The sequence below is a fragment of the Cupressus sempervirens genome, chromosome 8, assembly GCF_028749045.1.
Source record: "Cupressus sempervirens isolate cs-2001-9-10 chromosome 8, ASM2874904v1, whole genome shotgun sequence".
In the NCBI taxonomy this organism is placed as follows: domain Eukaryota; kingdom Viridiplantae; phylum Streptophyta; class Pinopsida; order Cupressales; family Cupressaceae; genus Cupressus; species Cupressus sempervirens.
Window position 1 is genome coordinate 390,111,412 of NC_143125.1, and position 20,063 is coordinate 390,131,474.

General features: G+C 36.9%; 1 protein-coding gene across 3 annotated transcripts in view; it reads right to left on the reverse strand.

The window, feature by feature from the left end:
• The window catches only part of LOC149542927 (endoribonuclease), a 203,030-nt gene extending 189,515 nt beyond the window's left edge, over positions 1-13,515 (reverse strand). The window contains exons 1-2 of one of the 3 annotated variants that reach the window (XM_089797845.1): positions 13,309-13,515; positions 13,158-13,229 (exon numbers count right to left, since the gene is read on the reverse strand). Coding sequence is in view for 2 of the 3 variants with exons in the window: in XM_089797843.1 (XP_089653969.1) it covers positions 13,158-13,229; positions 13,309-13,386 (150 nt within the window). In the remaining variant the exon portion in view is untranslated. The remainder of the gene's footprint in view (positions 1-13,157; positions 13,230-13,308) is intronic. The other 2 variants (XM_089797844.1, XM_089797843.1) reach the window with 2 other exon arrangements.
• Between the last annotated feature and the right edge of the window lie 6,548 nt (positions 13,516-20,063).

Here is a 20,063-nt window from a genome sequence, read left to right on the forward strand (position 1 = left end):
AGGATTAGCCATAATAAAACAACCCACTCAAATATAACTTTTATTGGTTTGAAACCAATTTTATGTGGGGAAAATTTCATTTTAGCCACTATTTTTGGGGGCTTCGGATTTGTTTCTAACAAACTCACCAAGTCTATATTAAAATGGTGGCCACATTTGGTGGGTTTATAAACCACCAGACCTCTTTTTTCCCATTTTAATCTAACGAATATGCTTATTAAATAAAATCCCAAAGATCACAAAAAGTTTAGTGGTGTAGGAAAGTAGAAGGTAAGAGGTCATGGGTTTGAAACCCATAGCTAAATTTTGCTTTGAAGCAAACAAATTGATTTAGATAAGGCCGCCACCTAGGTGCCATGTGCAACTAAACTATTAATCCTTAACATGTGTCACTACGTAACTAGAACAACACCATGTCATTTGGTTTGCCACATCACCTCATCATGCCACGTGTCATTTTCTGATTGGTTGACTCTACTGATTAGGATGTTGATGCCATCTAGTCAACCCTTTTCCTAAGTAACTTTGACCAGCCATAACTTCCTCATACGGACTGCGTTTTTGAAACCAAACATAGTTCTAGAATCAACACGACGAGCACTACAACTTGGCATAATTTTTGTATGGATTTGAGACAATCATTTTTTACTTTTTTAGGTCAACCTTTGGTTTACAGTTTGACCAAACCTTTGGCCCAACATAACTTCTGCATATGAGCTCCTTCTGACCCCATTCAAATTGCGTTGAGTCCATTTTTATGAGCTCTTTGCAATGATGTTGAAATTGAGAGATTTTGCGCCTGTGAAATTTTTGGCTTTTCTAGATCCACCTACATCACTCGTTCTACTCCTAATGATGCTTATGTTGCCTCTAAAAGCAATCCTAAATGGTCTAAAGATTTACTTCAAGAAAGTGATGATTATTTAACTAGAATGGGTGGACTTCGACCTAGGAGAATTAATTATTGCGACTATGCATTATGTCTTCTATTATGAATTCTAAAGATCCTAGGTCTTTTGAACAAACTAACATTCAACCTTGTTGGCAAAAGGCCATGAAAGAGGAATATGATGCTTTCATTGTTAATCAAACTTGAGAATTAATTCGTTTGGCTCATGGTAAAAATTTAGCAAAATAAAATGTCAATAATGAAATTAGTAAGTTTAAAGCTAGACTAGTTGCAAGAGGTTTTCTACAATTGAAGGATTAAATTACAATGAAACCTTTGTACCAGTTGTTAAGATGCCCACCATCAAACTTGTGCTTGCTTTAGCTTCTAAAATGAATTAGCCTATTCACCAAATGGATGTTAAAAGTGTTTTTTTAAATGGCGATTTGCATGAAAAAATATGTCTCAACCACTTGGTTTTTGTTGTCACAAAAGCTTGCACCCTTGTCCAAAGTTTTTACCTAAGGACAACCTTGTAAAACATGGAAACAACCTCCAAGTTGTGGGATTTGAATTATGAGGTTGAGTCTCCGGAGAAGGTCGGCTTCCTCTACTATCAGGATGCATTTAAACTACTCTTGAAGAGAAAAGGGAGAAGGAATACATAAAAGTAACTACCTAATCTATTCTGAGGAGGTGATGCACCAAAATAGGGTGTTCAGACCAATCTTTGCCCATACATGCACAATACAATTATCATGACAATCCAAAGATATATAGATTCAGACTTGCTTTAATCTATTAGCCACACACAGATCAGACAACCAAATGAGTGACACAAGGAAAAAAGGCTTTACTTCTTATCATTCATAGGCCAAAAGAGATACAGAAATGTAGTTTACAGATATCCACAGTACATAGAAGAGAGGCAAACAAAGCTTACACAGTACATCAGTGGCTGAAGGAGATAAGACAGGATGTCATATAATTCAGAGGCAAAGAGGGAATTTACAGTAGCATGTTGAGGCAATACTAGAGAAACAAAGAAGATCCGACTCTAAGAAAGAATACAACATCTGCCTTTATAGTGTAAGCATAACTCAGATAGCTTCCACCCTAAGATAAAATTCAACCACCACATTCAACTTTACAGAGAATATTTACTGCAAAAACTGGAAAAGATCTAATCACAACGCAAATCCAGACGCGAGAAGATCACTTATCCACCAAACAATCTCTGAGAGGACAAGAACGGCAGCCACTAACCCTCTAATTGAATAGATGGATCAACAGGTGGCGATAGAGTGTCTCTTTACATTTATCAAACCTAGGGAATGATGAAAGCGGTTGCAAGAGATCGAAAATATTGGATCTATCATCAAGGAGTTCCTTTTGCTGTCATAAGTGCGCCAAATCAGTTGTGTTATTCAGTCAACTAGAGTCAACCATCAAACCTTGCCACATGGACCAAACATCTCTTGCCATTCTACCACTCTGTCAACATTCAACTTTATACCTTATGTTTGACTGCCCATGATCACAGCTTTGCCACCACCTTTCTTCAATAACAGTTCTTGCTTGTGAAACCGTAACCAATTGGTTATCGCTGCTTCGTAGCTCGCCCTTAACATCTTTCCTTAACCGCTACAACCCTATGAAGACTGAGATCCTGACCGCATCTGCACCATCACCACCTTGACTTAAGGTTCACCTTCTAACCTTGCGACCAAGCATAACAAAGGAAATCGCTTGATCGCAAGGTAAACCCTAGCTTCTTCTTAACCTGCTGCAACTTTGCGAAACAATACAATTGGGCCTTCGCCACCCCGACCTTGATTGAGCCAACTAACCCTACGATGATGCGAACTCAAGGCAGTCGCGCCTTCGCCATCTTGACCTTGGCTGAGCCTTAACCCACAATGACTGTGTGAATTGCACAGTCGCAACTTGAAATGTTCTAAGGCAAAACATGAAATAAAGGATATAGCCAATGTTAAATTATTTCATAAAAAACCCTACGTGACCGTTGAACGGATTATCATTTAAATTTGATTTTTTGGCGGGAGGGCATTTTGGTTAACAGTTTTGTTACAGAAGATAAAAAACACTTAGTTTGCAAATTGAAAAAATCCATTTATGGTCTCAAACAATCTCCTAAAGAATGGTATTCTAAGATTAATGCTTTCTTTCTTTCTAAAGATTTAGTTAGGAGCAAAAATGGTCCTAACCTTTATATAAAATATTCTCAAGATGATATTGTCCTTATTAGTCTCTATGTGGATGATTTGATTCTTACTTCTAGTTCAAATTATTTCATTTCTAAAATTAAGTTTCAACTTAATCAAAAATTTCAAATGATTGATTTAAGGATTTTACATTATTTCTTAGGAATGCAAATTTGGCAAACAATTAAGGGTATTTTCCTCTCCCAAAGTAAATATGCTCAAGATCTTCTAGAGAATTAAGATAAATGATGCTACACATGTTTCCATTCCATGTGAATTAGGAACTAAGTTATCGGTTGATATGTAAATTCCAGTTGTAGATGCTACTTTATATAGACAACCAGTATGAAGTTTGGATTATCTAACTCTTATGAAGCTCGACATTGCTTATAGTGTTGGATAAGTTTCAAGATTTAAGTACTCACTTTAAAGTTGTTAAAAGAATCTTGAGATGTATTAAAGTCATTGTTAATGTATGTTTATCATATGATGCAAATTCTGATTTTTCATTAAAAGGATTGACTGATTCAGATCTAGGTGATCCCCATGATGGGAAATCTACTTGCGGTTATTGTTTCTTTGTTGGTTTAGGTGTAATTTCTTGGAAAAGTAAAAAAGAATATTCCATTTCTCTTTGCACTACACAAGCTGAATATAAAGGTTGTACTAAGGTCTTTAAAAAAGCTTTAAGGCTTAGAAGGTTGCTTGAAAACTTGGGTCTACCTTGACAAGAGCCTACACAATTTGCATAATTGTATTGTGACAACCAAAATGCCATTGACTTGGCCAAAAAACCCATTTTTCATGCAAGGACAAAGCATAGTGCTCTCCAACAGTACTTCATTAGAAAACAAGTTGAAGAAAAGCAAGTGACTATTCTATATTGTAAGGGGGAAGATCAAGTAGCTGATATTTTGACAGAGCCTCTTTCTAAAGAGAAATTTCAATTTCATTGTAAAAATCTGGGGTTGCAACCCATTGATGTAAACTCCCCAAGTAAAGATTTAGGGGGGGTGTTAGAATATTTATTCTTTCCTTTGATGTATTAAATAAAGGATATTCCAAGGATCCCTACAATCACTTTATCCTCTTGTCCATGTGTGATGACATGTCATATTGTTGTCCTCTTGTACAAGTGTGAGGACATGTCATATTTTGTAATTCCTTTAATAAGGAATTTAGCTTATCCTCCTTAAGAGGATGTTGAAACTCTGCACACATTTATTATGAATGGTGACATTCAATGTATTTGTGAGTTAGTTTTGTAACTCCTCTCTCGTGTCTATTTAAGAGATGCTCCTCTCTCATTCTTCGACATTATTGTAAATGAGCTAATTGCTCTATCTCTCTATCTATCTATCTTTCTAAGGCTATGCCTCATTCATAATAATTCACAAGGGGGATTTCTTTGCTTTTCTCCTTTCAAAATCTCTCGTCTCCTTGTTAGCTCTTATGGGTGATTTCTCCAAGGATATGCTATTCTCATAGTAACACTTTCTTCATCGTCTACTCTTCGATTTCAGATTTTTACTTGCTTTTTGTATTTTTCCTTTCAATTTTGTTATTAGCATTGATTCATAAATACTTTTCACAGCTGCAGTCGTATTCCATCTTCTCTTCCTCTTGAAAAGTATCCATTATTTTCCTTTATTAATTGTTCTATTTCCTAATTCTTTTAATACTAAAATATAATCAAGAATTACTAGAGCTTTGACATATAGTTAATTTAATATATAAATGAAATGGAACTAAATTCCATAATATATAAATGAAGAGGATCTAAATCCCATATATTTCCTCTTACTAAGAGGACATACCTTTATTTTTTTGTAAAGGTTTTCTATTCCCTAACACCTCCTTATTCCTACATAATGAATGAAATAAGTTTATTACTTTTGTTAATATTGGTTTGACCCTACAAGAAATAGTTTACTTTAATATTTTCTTTCAATGGTCCCAATGTGAGCTCTTAATAATTCTTTACTTTCATTTTATGTTTTTTTCCTCCCTTGATTTCCTCCTACATTTCCTCCTTAATTTTCTCCTTAGTTTTCTCCTATATTATTTTCTCCCAAGTTTTCCATATTATTTCTTGATGTGTATATGTGTGTGTATGTGTGTGTGTGTGTGTATAAACATGATCAATCACGTCATTCGGATTATAGTATCAATACTAATATTTGCATTTAATTATCGTAAAACTCTTTATTGGTGGTATTAGTATTAATTATAATTCTTCATCAGTTATATTTGTAGATTATAACTTTTCCCTTATTTACAATGTAGAAGAATTTAATAATTATTATTTATTTATTAGGAAATTATATCAATTATTAATATAGGAAATCTAATCATTTATTAATACACTTAATATTAATAGGAGACAATATAAGAGACATTTAATTATTAATTTTACATTTAATTAATTATCATTATTTTCATAAGTTTGGATTATTGATTGATTTATTTAATCAGTCAAATAATACATTATATCATTATCTCACAAAATTATATTAATTGTATGTCAACTAATATTGATGGCACCTAGGATCACCTTGTGGTGTAGTAGTGTTGTGGTTGCACTATTAATGGTGCAACCAAGGCTTGAATCCCTGGTTAGCCCAAAACAGTGTTAATGTTGGTTGGGCCCACCTTGGTTATCGTGTGAAGTGGTGGATAGGTGCATGTATATGGAGATTCTAGTGTTCAGGTCGATCGTTGATGGGGACAAAGATAACAATGGTCGACTCTCAAGATCATCATTGGACTAAGAGTGCTCACGAACCCTATGTCAGACTCACGTCATGTGTGTTGGTTGTGCCCCTCGGGCTTGGCATCCCTGCTAGGTTTTTGCGCTTCTAGGTCTTGGGTGTTGGATTCGGGGATATGATATGATATGATAGATTTTAATGACATCCACGAGACTAAAGTAGTCTATGGGACCCATGCAATCTCCCGAGTCAGGAGTGGAACTAGTCAATTGTAAAGTTTTGGATAACTTGTCTCTCCTTCTCTGAAGTTTGGTAATCAAATCCGCTGCTCTCTTCACTTGATCTTCCTCGAATAAATAGTTGAAGTCCTTGTTCTGCAATATTTTTGTATAACCAGATCTGATGTCATTGTAAGCCAGGCAGTCCTTGACAAAGCGTTGCTTTGTCTCAACTATTCCCATATTACAAAATAAACATGTTCTATCTGCCCACTCTTCCTTTGGAACTTGCCACCTACCAGTTTCACATCGCAGGTAATGTGAACTAGTTCTAAGTTGTGCCATCATCATTTTTGCTTTCCAGTTAATAGGTGCTCTTATATAGGCCTTTTCATCATGACTATAAGTGGGATTAAATTCTTTAATGTAATAGGATTTTTTCCGCCCTATGCGTCTTGTCCACAGAATATTGTGAAATTTTTCATTGACAAACTTTTTTATTTCTGTAATGTTATCTGGGCAAGTTTGGATGTTGATATCCCATTTTCGCATCCATTTGTCATTTTGCTTCATCCATGTGCTTTTCCGCCTCACAAGTTTTTCCTCTATGATCAACTTGGGCCAACGATGTGTTTCCAGACCTTGGGTTTTCTTTAAGTAGCTTATCATTCGGACCAAAGCAATGGCTTCTAATGGATAGGAACCTACCTCCGCCAAAAGGATCTCATACAGAACTGTGGTCTTGACTTTAAGATTGCATGTGATGAAGTGTTTTTGAATTCTTTCTACTTGCTGCCATTTTTGTTCGGACATACTACCTCCCCACACTTCACATCCGTATAAAATAACCGGAGTGACCAGCAAACCAAAAAGAGTTTTCATAGTCGTCCAATCCCATAATTTTGCGTTCCTGCACTTGTTTTGTAAAGAGTATAACGCCTTCCAGCCCCCTTGGATCCTTTTTAATCTACAAGTATCCCAATTGAGTTTGTTATGAAAATCGATGCCCAAGTATTTGTACTCTTCCACAATCTCAAGTGGGCTATTTTCCAATAGAAACTCATCTTGTATGCCCCTATTCTTCTTTAGCGAGAAGATCATAATTTTGGTTTTACTAGTGTTAACTTGCATTCCTAGTTCATGACAAAAAATTTCTAGTGCTGTCAAGTGCTCTTTCAAACCTTTAGCTGTTCTAGCAAGAATTATGAGATCATCCGCATATAAGAGCAATCTTATCACAAAGTGGGCTAGCTGCACCCCCTCACCATTGGTCTTGTTTATCCACTCTTCTAACTTGTCAATATAGAGCTCGAATAATGTTGGAGATAGCGGACACCCTTGCTTAACCCCGATGTTGCTGTCAAAATTTTCTGATAGCCCTTCTGTCATTCTGATTTTAGCTTTGACCTGCTCATATAATCTGTAAACTGCTAACCTAAGTTCTTTAGGAACTTCCAACTCTTCCATTCTATCCCATAATTTATTACGTGGCACTGTGTCGAATGCTTTTTTAAAGTCCACAAAACAACAAAAAGCCTCGTTCCTCGGAGTGTCCCAAACTTTCTCAATCAAGTATCTAAGAGTGATGCCATGATCTATAGTAGAGTGCTTCGGTCTAAAGCCTGCTTGCCCTATTGCACGTTTGCCTTCTATTTCAGCCCAGTTGCTGATTTTTTGTTCTACCAAGCTGCCGAATAACTTGCCAAAAAGTGGATTGATCATGATGGTTCGGCAATTAGAAGGATTATTTATATCTCCACTTTTGTGGAGTGGGATCACCACACTTGTTGTCCATTTTACAGGGAAACCTTCTCTATTGACACTGTTGAAAATTTTAGTGATGTGTGGTGTGAGGGTTTCAACACCCCATTTTAAATATTCAGCTTGAAGCCCATCTATATCTTGCGCTTTACCGGGAGCTAACCTCCTTATGCCTTGGATGATATCATTTTCGCTGAATAACTCCCCTGTAGTCTCTGTTTCCATGGTTCTACGTTCTCCTAGATCACACTTGTAGAGAGTCTTGGCATATTCCAGCCATTTGGTTCCTGTTATGTTGTTCTCTATCTGAGTTTTTCTCTGCTGAAGTTCTTTCCAAAACTTTCTGGGGTTGTTTTTAACCAAGATTAATCAACTCGATTCTTCTCTTATTTACATACTCTCCTTTCTTCTGTTTAATCAGCTGATCATACTCCTTTCTACTTTCTTTATTTATGTTCTTTTTCCAATTTCTTTTTGCTGTTTTGCATTCTTCATCAAACCACGGATTAGCCGAAAAAGTGTTCTTGGCTTCTCTTGTGACCCTAGATCTTTTACACTCCTCCAATGCTTTAATGATAATAAGAACAAGATTATCCTTGTCCATGAAATGTTGTTTATCAGACTCGGGATGGTTTCCCGGAACTCTAGACAGCCGCAAAAGAGAGTTTTGGAAAGTAGCATGGTTTTCTTGTGTCATTAAAACTTTGCCAATCGGAATCCTCTTCCTCTTTTGTAAAGGTTTTGGGGGCAATATGTTGATCTTTAAAGGGAGTGGCCACCCTTATCAAAATGGGGTTATGATCAGATTCTAGCTCCATGGGGCAGTCCTCTATCTCAAAGTTAATTATCTTTGCGACATATTCTTGCGAGCATATTACATAGTCAACAACACTTTGTCCATTGTATCTTTTGCATGTGATTCCACCTGATTTAGGCCACTTTTCCAAACCATTACATATGACCATGTTATATAGGCAGCATAAACTTAGTAATTCAGCACCAAAATGATTATTCTTTCCCATGCTATCCTGCGAAGATCTTTCCCATTTTTGTGTCCCTTCTTCTTCAAGCCAAACTGGGTTTCTGCTTTCACTGTAGCTCTCCTTAAGATTGAGAGTTTGGTTGTTTGCTGTTCTAGCATTGAAATCCCCTATTATCATTATTTCTCCTAGAGAGCTAAAGGCTGCTATGTCTTTTTTGAGTGCAGCGAATGGGTCTTCTCGATCCAATCTATGCTTTTTATACATTTTTGAGCTTTTTGGGGCGAAGTAACAAACAGCCACCCTCGTAGTAATCTGATTCTCTGTTATTTTAATCCAAATATACTGCTTGTTTACATCTTCTTTCTCTAAGTTTATAAATCTGCTCCAAGTTTCTTTTATTAGAACGGTGATGCCTCCATGCCCCTTACCATTATCTATCTTCTCATTCCACAATGATACCTTCTTATACCCTTCAAAATCTGGAAACCTACATCCATCATGCTCATGTGTCTTGGTAAGCATAATGATGTCATTATCTTTAGCTATTGGCCCTAACCCAGGTCCTCTTCTCCAAGGATAACCTCTACAGTTCCAACTAACTATAGTTAAATGTTCCTGGGTGGGCCCGAGTTCCTATTTATTGTTTGTGATTTTGTCGCTAATTTGGGCTTTGCCATTTTGTAGCCACACCCACTTGTCGCTAATTTGGGCTTTGCCATTTTGTGATGAAGTCCCCTACATATGTGGCCTCACTCGTTCGTAGCTCCAGTTAAAAGTGAATATTACAAATCAAGAAAATATTGATGGCACCTATTTGCATCAATTATACATCCACATTAGAAAATAATATATTTGTAAATACATTGATTATGGTTTGTGACACTTGCAACACCAATACAATAAAACATAATAACAGAATCAAAGTTGTCTTAAACTAAATAGGGCTACATACAAAAAAACTAAGATGAATTCAAAAGTTTGACAAACCACATAAGAGAGAACATAGACCAAACAATTACACATTTCCTTTAGAAAAGTAGCTTTAGAAGCAACAATAAGTATGAACAAAATAAATGGTAGAAGAAATCCATAAAGAATAAATGATCAGCTTGATGTTGAGTAATTAGACAAAATTAAGCCCATAAATTATAGGTAGAAACGAGAATTCAATGTGGTTCACCAATTTGGATACATCCACTAAAAAGTAGGGCATTAATCTTCATTTTGCAATGCAACATCCATAAGGTTTTTTCCTCACATATATAAAATAGTCTTCAACATAAGACAAAGGGGCAAAGAAGAAAAGAAATGAACACTCAAACATTGCATCCAACAAGCTCCCACTTGAAGTCTGATTCATGATGCAACTTCACATTCTCAACCTCCCAATTGAAGTCTCCTTTCCATGGCCTACTTTCCCATAAAAAATAAAATACACCACAACCAATATCCAAAGACAATCACTAAATCTCATGGTAATAGTTAGACCTAGAATTAATTAACATAGTTGGAAGAGCAACCATAATTAGTTGCTAATCACATCCAACTAACCATACATCAGTAAATGCATGCTGACATATCCTACCTATACAACAAATCTTATGAATGTATAATCCACTATCCTGCTCAAAAATACCATCTTCTAGAATAACAAGAGACTTATAAGAGCGAAAGCCCTCGGGCAACTCGATTGCTTATCATAATAAGAAAACAAACTAAGCAAGCAATTGATAGGAATGTCAACAAGAACATTTCCAACATAAACTTTCTAGCCAAAATGTCAGCATGAGGTTGGGGCTTTTGTTTGGAGGAGCTAGCAGACTACTAATCATAAGGCCATCAATTTTTTTGTTGGGCTCATTGTGAGCATTAAGAACCACATCCATGTGCTTGAAGGTGACAAAGTCATAACACTTGCTCTTGCTTATGTGCTTGTCCATTATAATTAAACCTTCCTCTAGGTTGCAGAAGTGGGAGAAGAGGGACTTGAGCGAGTTAGGGTATCTCGCCCAAGATCCCACACGAAAAAATTAGGATGTTTGTCTCTTGTACCTCAAAATGCCTCCAGAATGTCCAAGTGCTTTGCCCCTTCCTCCCACACAATCTCCACTACCTTCTCACAGTTGAAGGTCTCTATCATTTTCCCAGCGTCCCTAAGCGCCACTGATACTTCCACTACCCCATCCCACCATTTTCTTCCACTTTCTTCCTTCTCTAAAGCTATTACTTCACCCACCCTTGACATTAAGACCACAACAACCAAACAATTCAAGTAGCATAAGTTCACACAAGAACCAATCAATTGAATATGATAGCCACAAATTATATGAACTTCACACATACACTAAGATATTAATTACATCATACTCACTTTTAGTGCCTCTCTTAAGTCCTCTTACAAGAGAAAAAGTTTGCATATTGAATAACGAGAGAAAATTTTGCCATGAAAATGACAAAAGGATAAGAAGAGCTTTCCTCCCTCATCCACTCCTACAAACGTACACAACAAGGTAATATTGATTGTAGGCAAGGTTGAGAATTTCTCCTTCCCATCATCTTCCTAAAAATGGTGCAAGGTCAAATAAAAATTCTTTATTTGAAGGCCCTTTTTAGCCTAATCTCCTTGGTTCTCACAAGGTCTAATACCTATTGTTAGGCGATTAGACAAATTGAAAAACTATGAATTATACACGTAAATGAGAATGGATGAGGTCCACCAATTAGCCTAAATTTGTTAGAATGCAAGACATTAATCTTTATTATTCAATGCACCAACATAAGATATTTCCCTCGCGTGTGTGCATATGGAGAACTTTAACCTTGATTGGTCAGATCTATGTTAGTGTTGTTCTCTGTGAATGAATGTTTTTAAGAAGATCTGTGAGGCCAAGGCAGCCAATGGGACCCATGAGACAAAAGACAATCACCCCCACAAGATAAGAACATTAGACCTTTTGGAGCTGCTTCTTTATGTTTGCGCTTCAATGGTGAATATTGACCACTAAATTTGTTGTCATGTCCAACTGTATTTCCTCAAAAAAAGTACATAAATTGCCATTTTCTGGAATATCCCAATAGCTGGAGCGGATGTCATTGTATGTTGGGCACTCTATGAGAAAGTATCGCTCAGTCTCCACCACTCTCGTGTTGCAAAACAAACATATTCTCTCCTCCCATTCTTCCTTGGGCATCGCCCATCTGCCCATTTTGCATCTCAAATGATGAGAGCCCATCCTAAGTTGCGCTATGAGCATTTTAGCTCTCCATTTGATATTTGCTCCTATGCATGCTTTCTCCTCATAGGCCCGTGTTGGGTTAAATTCTTTGATATAGTAGTCTTTTTGCGCTCATTTTGTTTTGACCATATGCAACTCCTAAATTTTTCCTTTACAAACTTTTTTATCTCAGCATTGTTATTCAGACATTCATGCATACTAATATTCCATTTTTTCATCCATTTAACATTTTGTTTCATCCATGCGTTCTTTCTTCTATCCAACCTCTCTTCCATGATGGCTTAGGCCAACGATGACTCTCCATACTTTGGGCTTTCTTTAAATAGCGTAACAACCGAATCGTTGTTGATGCCTCTAATGGGAAGATGCTCAATTCCGCCAATAGGATCTCATAGAGAACCGTGGTTTTAATATTGAGACTGATGATGATTAAATGCTTTTGGATTCTTTCTACCCATCTCAATTTCTGATCTGACATGTGTGCAGTCCCCACCAGTCTGCCCCTTCTCTCCAGAGTGCATGTTCTGATCCATCCGAAGAGGGAACATGACCGCCAATGTGCCATAGTGTACCCATTTTGAAAAGAGAAGCAGATAGACCCTTTCTATATATATAGGGTGGAATTTGCTTGCTTTTGCATAATAATTTATCAGCAGCACCTGCGGCAACCCTTTATAGCTATATACATATATGTATGTACATATATCTATGTATGTGTATATATATATATATATGAACAGTCAGACTTCACATTCAACATTTGATGTAATAAAACAAGCTCAAATTAACAAGATGAAAGGCAATATCCATGGGAAAAAAATTAATGAATTCAAGACTTTGAAGGATCAAATGAGTGGAAGAGAGCCTATGTGTCCAGAAATTTCAACTAGTAAAATTTGGAGCGAACTACAAACTGATAAACATATCTACAAAAGGGGATAGGCAGTGATGGGTTGGTTTCACAAATCAACCATGACAGACAGTTGAAATGTATTTCTTAATAGTTAATGTGAACCAGCCTTACACATTATATATGCAATAAGAAGAAACAGGTTACTACTTGCAACTTAAAACTGGTATTATACAGCATAAGGTAATATGATGTGGGTCATTTGAATGAAAGGATGCACATACGGTTTGATACATGTAGCTGTCCAGCTCGTCGACGCAGTCCTCCGAAGGAAACAAGTTTGCAAGTGCTACTATCTGACCATCACCATCCAGATTAACTCAACATCAGTATGTTTAATGGTAATACTTATCGTAAAAGTGATAGAAGTAACACCTGGTGACCATACTGGATGCATTTCATCATAGCATAGCAGCTATCTTTTCCTCCGCTTACAAGCGCAACCACCTTCATTTTCTTATCCTCTATACCACACCCTTTCCCTTCCCTCCCGCATAAACCCTTGCAAAATCCTATGCTTCAAATCATTCATACACCGTACATGAATTGAAACACAAGTGCTACCTAGCACCGAATAAATATGGGATTCTTTACGATAAACACAAGTGCTACATAGCACCGAATAAACTATCTATTTTATTTTATTTTATTTTAAAGTGTATTTGTCTAGTTCGGGAATTCGTCATTTTGATAATTTCTTATTTTAAAATACGTTTATTTGTTTCTAAAATTTTATATTTTAAATTTAAATTGTTATTTAAAAAATGAAAAATAAAAGTTATACAACTACTGTTCATTATTTTATTTTTATCGATAATAGGTCGAAGCCATATAAAATTTTATTAATACAGTAAAATTTTCAATCAGTCTTCATTCAAACAGGCACTGGTAGGAAAAGTAGGAAAGAACAGAGAAGAAAACCTCCAGTCTTGCTCAGGACATTGGTCCTATACAAATTACAAAAAATAAAAGGGGCATACCCCAGTATTGCATTTATTCATATATTGCCACATAAGTTTTTTATTGGAAGGACTTTTATACAGTTATCCTTTATGGTGCAGTTGGGTTTAGGAGGGCATTCCTTCCTTAACAAACTTTTAAGAAATCGTATGTTTCTATTTAATTTTTTAATCTTTCTCTAATGTTCCATACACTCCCTTGTATTTTTGTATCCATTTTTTGTGATCCTTTTTGAGATGTCTCATGTTAATCGCCTCCTTCCCTTTCCATTCTACATGCTAATAAACATTCAAAACTCAAAGAAATATGTTAGGTAGAGATTGGGATTATGTAAAACGATGAAAAATTCCCAGAATATATCCCTATGAAAAATTGAGATATATTACTTAGGTCTTACAGATGGAATAGAAGAGCCCCTAGGTATAAATAGACGTTAATTACATTATTACCAAGGTTGAGGATTATATAGAAATATTAGTGTTAGTTTTTCTTAAGTACACAAAACTAAATGAATATAACTAGTCTACCTAATATATCCTAAGAGAAACGATATCCTAAAAGAGAAAGCAAAGAAGAGGGGCTAAGAAAGTGGTTATAGTTCTAAGGAACACCTAACAAGCTGTTGAAGATCAAAAGTCTAAGTCTAAAGGATAACCTCAGTGGAAATAAACAATCACGAGGCTTTACACCTCCCATGTTCCCATGAGAACTACCCTTGTTTTGATATATGGTTATTGAAAGCAGTCATAAACCTATTTATGTTCAGGGCTTACTTTGTTCATGAATGAGACCTCCTAAAACTTGTATAGATAGTTGTTATGAAGAGTCTGGCTCTACTTTCTATAGGACTTCTGATATGAACACTATGATAAAAGTGAAAGGGTCGGTTCCCCAAATGGCCTTTGATGACCTTATTTCTAGTCTACATCTCTCTGTTGTTCTCCTAAATACCCATTTCCTGATCTTGAGAGTTGTACATACCAAATTTTGGGCAAGGAATCCATTAATAATTCTAAATGGTATAGAGTTGCTAGTGATATTCCTTCAATGTTCTTAGCCATGAGTTGCCTAGTCGAGCCCAGAAAATCCAGTCTCTATACTCTCTGCAAACGAATATTTAAGGCAAAGTATTTGGGAAATATAGATAAGGTGTTTGCCAATATTCAGAATGATATGTATATTTCTTGACCTTGTCATTATGATTTACCCTCAGATAGTAGATACTTCATTCCCCTCTATCCTCTAGTGTCAACATTTGACATTGCTAAATTGATAAGGTGGCTCCCAATAGTAAGGAGGAATGTTGCCTTCCTACTAGTCTAATTTCGTGTTTGACCCACTATTAGACTCAATTGGATGGAAGAGTACATAAAGGAAGATCATTTGGATTCATGGGAGACTAATCAAATCTTGACCCCTAATTTACTTGAGCTACCTATTCTATAATCTGAAGAGCCTACAAAAGATGGGGATCCACAATTGATGGAGACACAACTCAAGTACAAAATGGACACAACAGGAAAGGGAAAACTTTATTAACTATGAAAATATGCCAATACACTTAGTGCAAAGTAAACAGACTCCAAAACATGCCCTATGGGCTTACAATAGTATAAATCTAGAGATAATTTCTTCTCCTAGTACCTTCTCTCAAACTCCACTCTGAACTGTCTTTTACAATGTCAGAAATGTTCTTAAATAGACCCCAAAGGGTTAAGGATTAGGAATAAATTCTAGAAAGTGCTAGTTGGCATCCACCACCAAAATGGAAGGCTCCAAAAGTCGCTTTAGAAGTCGGTGCAAAATTAGAAGAATCCAAAAATGGTAGCTGAACTTTCAGGAGGCATGACTTTTGAACCGTAGCTCTGATTGATGAACCGTTTACATTTTCGGAAAGCTCTTAGAGTGCTCTATAGCCCTATGGATAGCTTCACTCATCCCCCATTTTTTAGGCCTGTACAAGGTTATTTAGTGCCTCGAACTTGACTTTGAAGCATTCTTAGGAGGTCTCCAAAAATTGAAAAACTGCGATAACTTTCAAACCGTGTAGCCTTTTGACCTGACTCTTTTTCTAGAATGTTCTAAATTACAATTTTAATCATCCCTCCAATTTACACCCTCTAACTCACCATAATTATGGCTCAATTAGATAGTCCTATTTTTTTGATATTTACACATATCCCAAGGTGCTTCAAAACTCTAACCCAAAACACTGATAGTGGAACTGTGACAGTTGGAACCTTTATTTGACCCAAATGGGTATCCAGAAATGAAAACACATGAAACAAAAACTATGTCTAGGTATTTTTTTTGGGTGACACAAGATTGCCCTTATACCTCTGCATGCTCCTGCATCAGACACCCAGGGTAGATTGAAAAGTGACCCTGTCACTTTATGGATGGTAGAGGAAATCCCAAATGGGAAACCTCGGTTGCTAATATCCAAGTTGAGTCCTCTATTGATCGTCATTTCCACTTAACTAGGTACTCTTCATACTTCCTATTTCTGATACTCCTGCCCACACGACTATCTAGAATCTCTTCTATCTCCTACTTCTTAGAAGTAGGAATTGGACTTGGCTCCATCATCAACCCCTCATCTGCATCATCATCATGATACTCTGTTAAGTCTGCAATGTTGAAGATAGGAGAAATGTGAATTCCATCTGGAAACTCCACCTCATATGCATTTCCTAAGTCATGTTTCTTCAGAATTTTGCAGGGGCCAAATTTCTTCATCTTCAGCTTGTTGTAAGTACCTACTGGAAATATTTCCTTTCTTAAGTGTACCATGACTAGATCCCCTACTTGGAACTCCTTATGTCTTCTCCTTTGATTAGCCCTAGCTTTATACTATTGATTGATCTTGATAATGTGTGCCTGGACCTCCTCATTTAGGTGTTTGATATGTTCAGCAAATTTTTCTGCTTCAGCACTTGTCCTCTCCCCTTGCTCCATCTTCCTCAATTCTGGTGCAGTCCTTGGGCTACTTCCATATACAATTTGGAATGGTGATCTACCAGTACTCCTATTTATAGAGTTATTGTAAGCAAATTCTACTTGTGGTAGAATCAAATCCCATCCCTTGGGCTTATCCCCAACTAAACATCTCAACAAATTGCCTAGACTTCTATTTACCACTTTTGTCTAGCCGTTAGTCTGCGGGTGATGTGTGGAACTGAATTTCAAGTCCGTTCTCAACTTCTTCCACAATGTTCTCCAGAAATACCCCACAAATTTAGTATCTCTATCAGAAACTATACTCTTTGGGAGACCATGTAGTCTCACCACCTCTCTGAAAAACAAGTCTGCAATATGGATAGCATCATGAGTTTTGTGGCATGGAATGAAATGTGCCATTTTGGAGAACCTATCAACCACCACAAATACTGAGGCATTACCCCTTTGTGTCCTTGGCAATCCAAGAACAAAATCCATACTTATGTCCTCCCATGGCTTTGATGGAACAGGCAATGGTTGATATAGTCCAGTATTGTGACTAAATCCCTTGGCCGCTTGACAAACTTGACAACTCTGTACAAACTTATTTACATCCTGTGAAATTTGAGGCCAAAAATAATGTTCTCTAAGAATGGCAATGGTCTTATCTCGACCAAAATGCCCTGCCATCCCTCCACTGTGTTTCTCCTTAATCAGATTTTCCCTCATGGAACTCCTTGGAATGCATAATTGACTGCCCTTGAACAACATACCATCCTGAATCAAATAGTCTAACCACTTGGTTCTGTCTACAACAACAGGTTCTTTACAAGCTTTTTACGCTTCAGCAAAATCAAAATCCTCAGGGTACAAATTCTTGAGTTCATCAAACCCAACTACTTCAACCTGCATTACTGTAAGCGACAACTACCTCCTACTCAATGCATCTGCAACCCTATTAGACTTTCCACTTCTATGCTTCAACACAAATGTATAGCTTTGATAGAACTCTACCCACTTTATACACCTCTGGTTCAATTTACCTTGACTATTTAGGTACTGTAATGCCTAGTGATCAGTATATAAAACAAATTCTTTTGCAATAAATAATGCCTCCATTTCTTTAAGGCCAAAACTATTGCATAAAACTCTTGATCATAAACAAAATACTTCTTCGCATAATTAAAATTTTCACTAAAATATGCAATAGGCTTACCTTCTTGGCTCAATATAGCCCCAATAGCACTGCCACTAGCATCACAATCCACTTGGAACACCTTACTAAAATCAGGAAGTGCCAATACAGGTTGTTCTGTCACCTTCTTCAGCAATTCAAAACTTCTCGTAGCTGTCGTAGTCCATTTGAACTCTTTTCTATCCCCTCTTATTGTGTCAGTCAGGGGTGCACATATGCCACTGAAATTCTTAATGAACTTCCAGTAAAAACTAACCAGACCATGAAATGATCTCACCTCAGTAGCAGACCTTTGAGTAGGTCGTTGCAAGATGGCTTTTACCTTCTCTGGATCCATTCTGAGACCTTCAAGTGATACAACAAACCCCAAGTAGACTAACTCTTTTTTAGCAAAGCTACAATTCTTCAGATTAATTAATAGTTTCTCTTCCCTCAACCTTTCAAGGACACTACGAATATGCAATAAATGTTCTTTTAAGGTCTTGCTGAAAATTAAAATATCATCCAAATAGACAATAACAATTTTTCCCAAAAACTTCTTAAGTACCTCATTCATAAGCTGCATGAAGGTGCTTGGGGCATTTGTCAATCCAAAGGGCATGACTAGCCACTCATAAAGACCCTCTTTGGTCTTGAAGGTAGTTTTCCACTCATCTCCTTCTCATATTCGTATCTGGTGATAGCCACTCTTGAGATCTATTTTTGTGAAAGACTGAGCTCCACTCAAGCAGTCCATAAGATCATCCATTCTTGGCAAAGGAAACCGATACTTGATAGTTATCCTATTTATAGCTCGAGAGTCTGTACACATTCTCCACTCCCCATCCTTCTTTGGTGCCAGTACTACAGGTATTGCACATGGACTCAGGCTCTCTCGAATCAAACCCTTCCTCAATATCTCTTGAACCTGTCTGTTTAGCTCCTCAGTTTCAGTGGGAGTCATCCTATGAGTACCCTTGTTAGGAAAACTAGCTCCAAAAATTAAATCTATTTGATGGTTGATTTGCCTTACTAGTGGCAATCCTTTTGGAACATTATCAGAGATGATATCTCCAAACTCAATAAATCTGAAACTTCAAGTGGTATTTCACTACTACCTTCCTTATCTTTTCTAGGAATCAAAGCATAACACATGTTGATGTTTCATGCCATCCAAAAACTTTCTTCCATCAACAAGATAGATCCTAGCACTGTTGCATACCTTTTCGCCTTCCTTATCAAGGGCTTCAGTTTGTGGTGAACTCCATCCTTTGTCAGAGAGTATGTGTTTGCATGACCATCATGTACTGCATGTCTATCAAACTACCACACTCTTCCCAACAATAGATGGCAGACATCCATTGGAATAATATCACAAAGAACTTCATCATGGTAACTCTCAATTTTGAACTTCACTAAATGTTGTTCACTTACCAGGACCTTATAATCATCCTTCACCCAAGTGATCCGATAAGGCTGGGGGTGTTTCTCCCTCTTGAGCGTCATCTTAGAAACTATCTCCTCTAACACCAAGTTGTCAGTGCTACCACCATCAATGATCGCATCACAACATTTATCTTCACACTTGCACCTGGCATGAAATAGACTCCTCCTTTGTCTTGGTTCAATCTCACCACTTAGTAGGACCCTTTCATTTACTAAAGTCTCTCCTCTTTCTGCATCCTCTGAATGTGATGACTATGGATCTTCATCCACATGAGCAACCCCAGCTTGAGCCTCAACTCTCTTATTTGTCCTTCCTTGTCATTGAGGGCATTCAAAGGCATGATGACATTCTTAATTGTAATGGAAATAGGTACCACGGAAACCTCCTCTTCCTGAACCTTGTCCATGTCCTCTACCTCTTCCTCTTTGATCTCCAAAGTCTTGATCATGGGAGCGGCTGAAACTTTCATTCCTCTGGTTTCTGCTAGTACTCACATCTTCATTTTTCTTTTGAGTCTCATTTTGGCCTCCAAATGACCTACCACTACCCCTTCCTCCTTGACTGTGCCCTCTTTGTCTCCTTTCAAACCTTTTATTTAGCTTCTCTTCA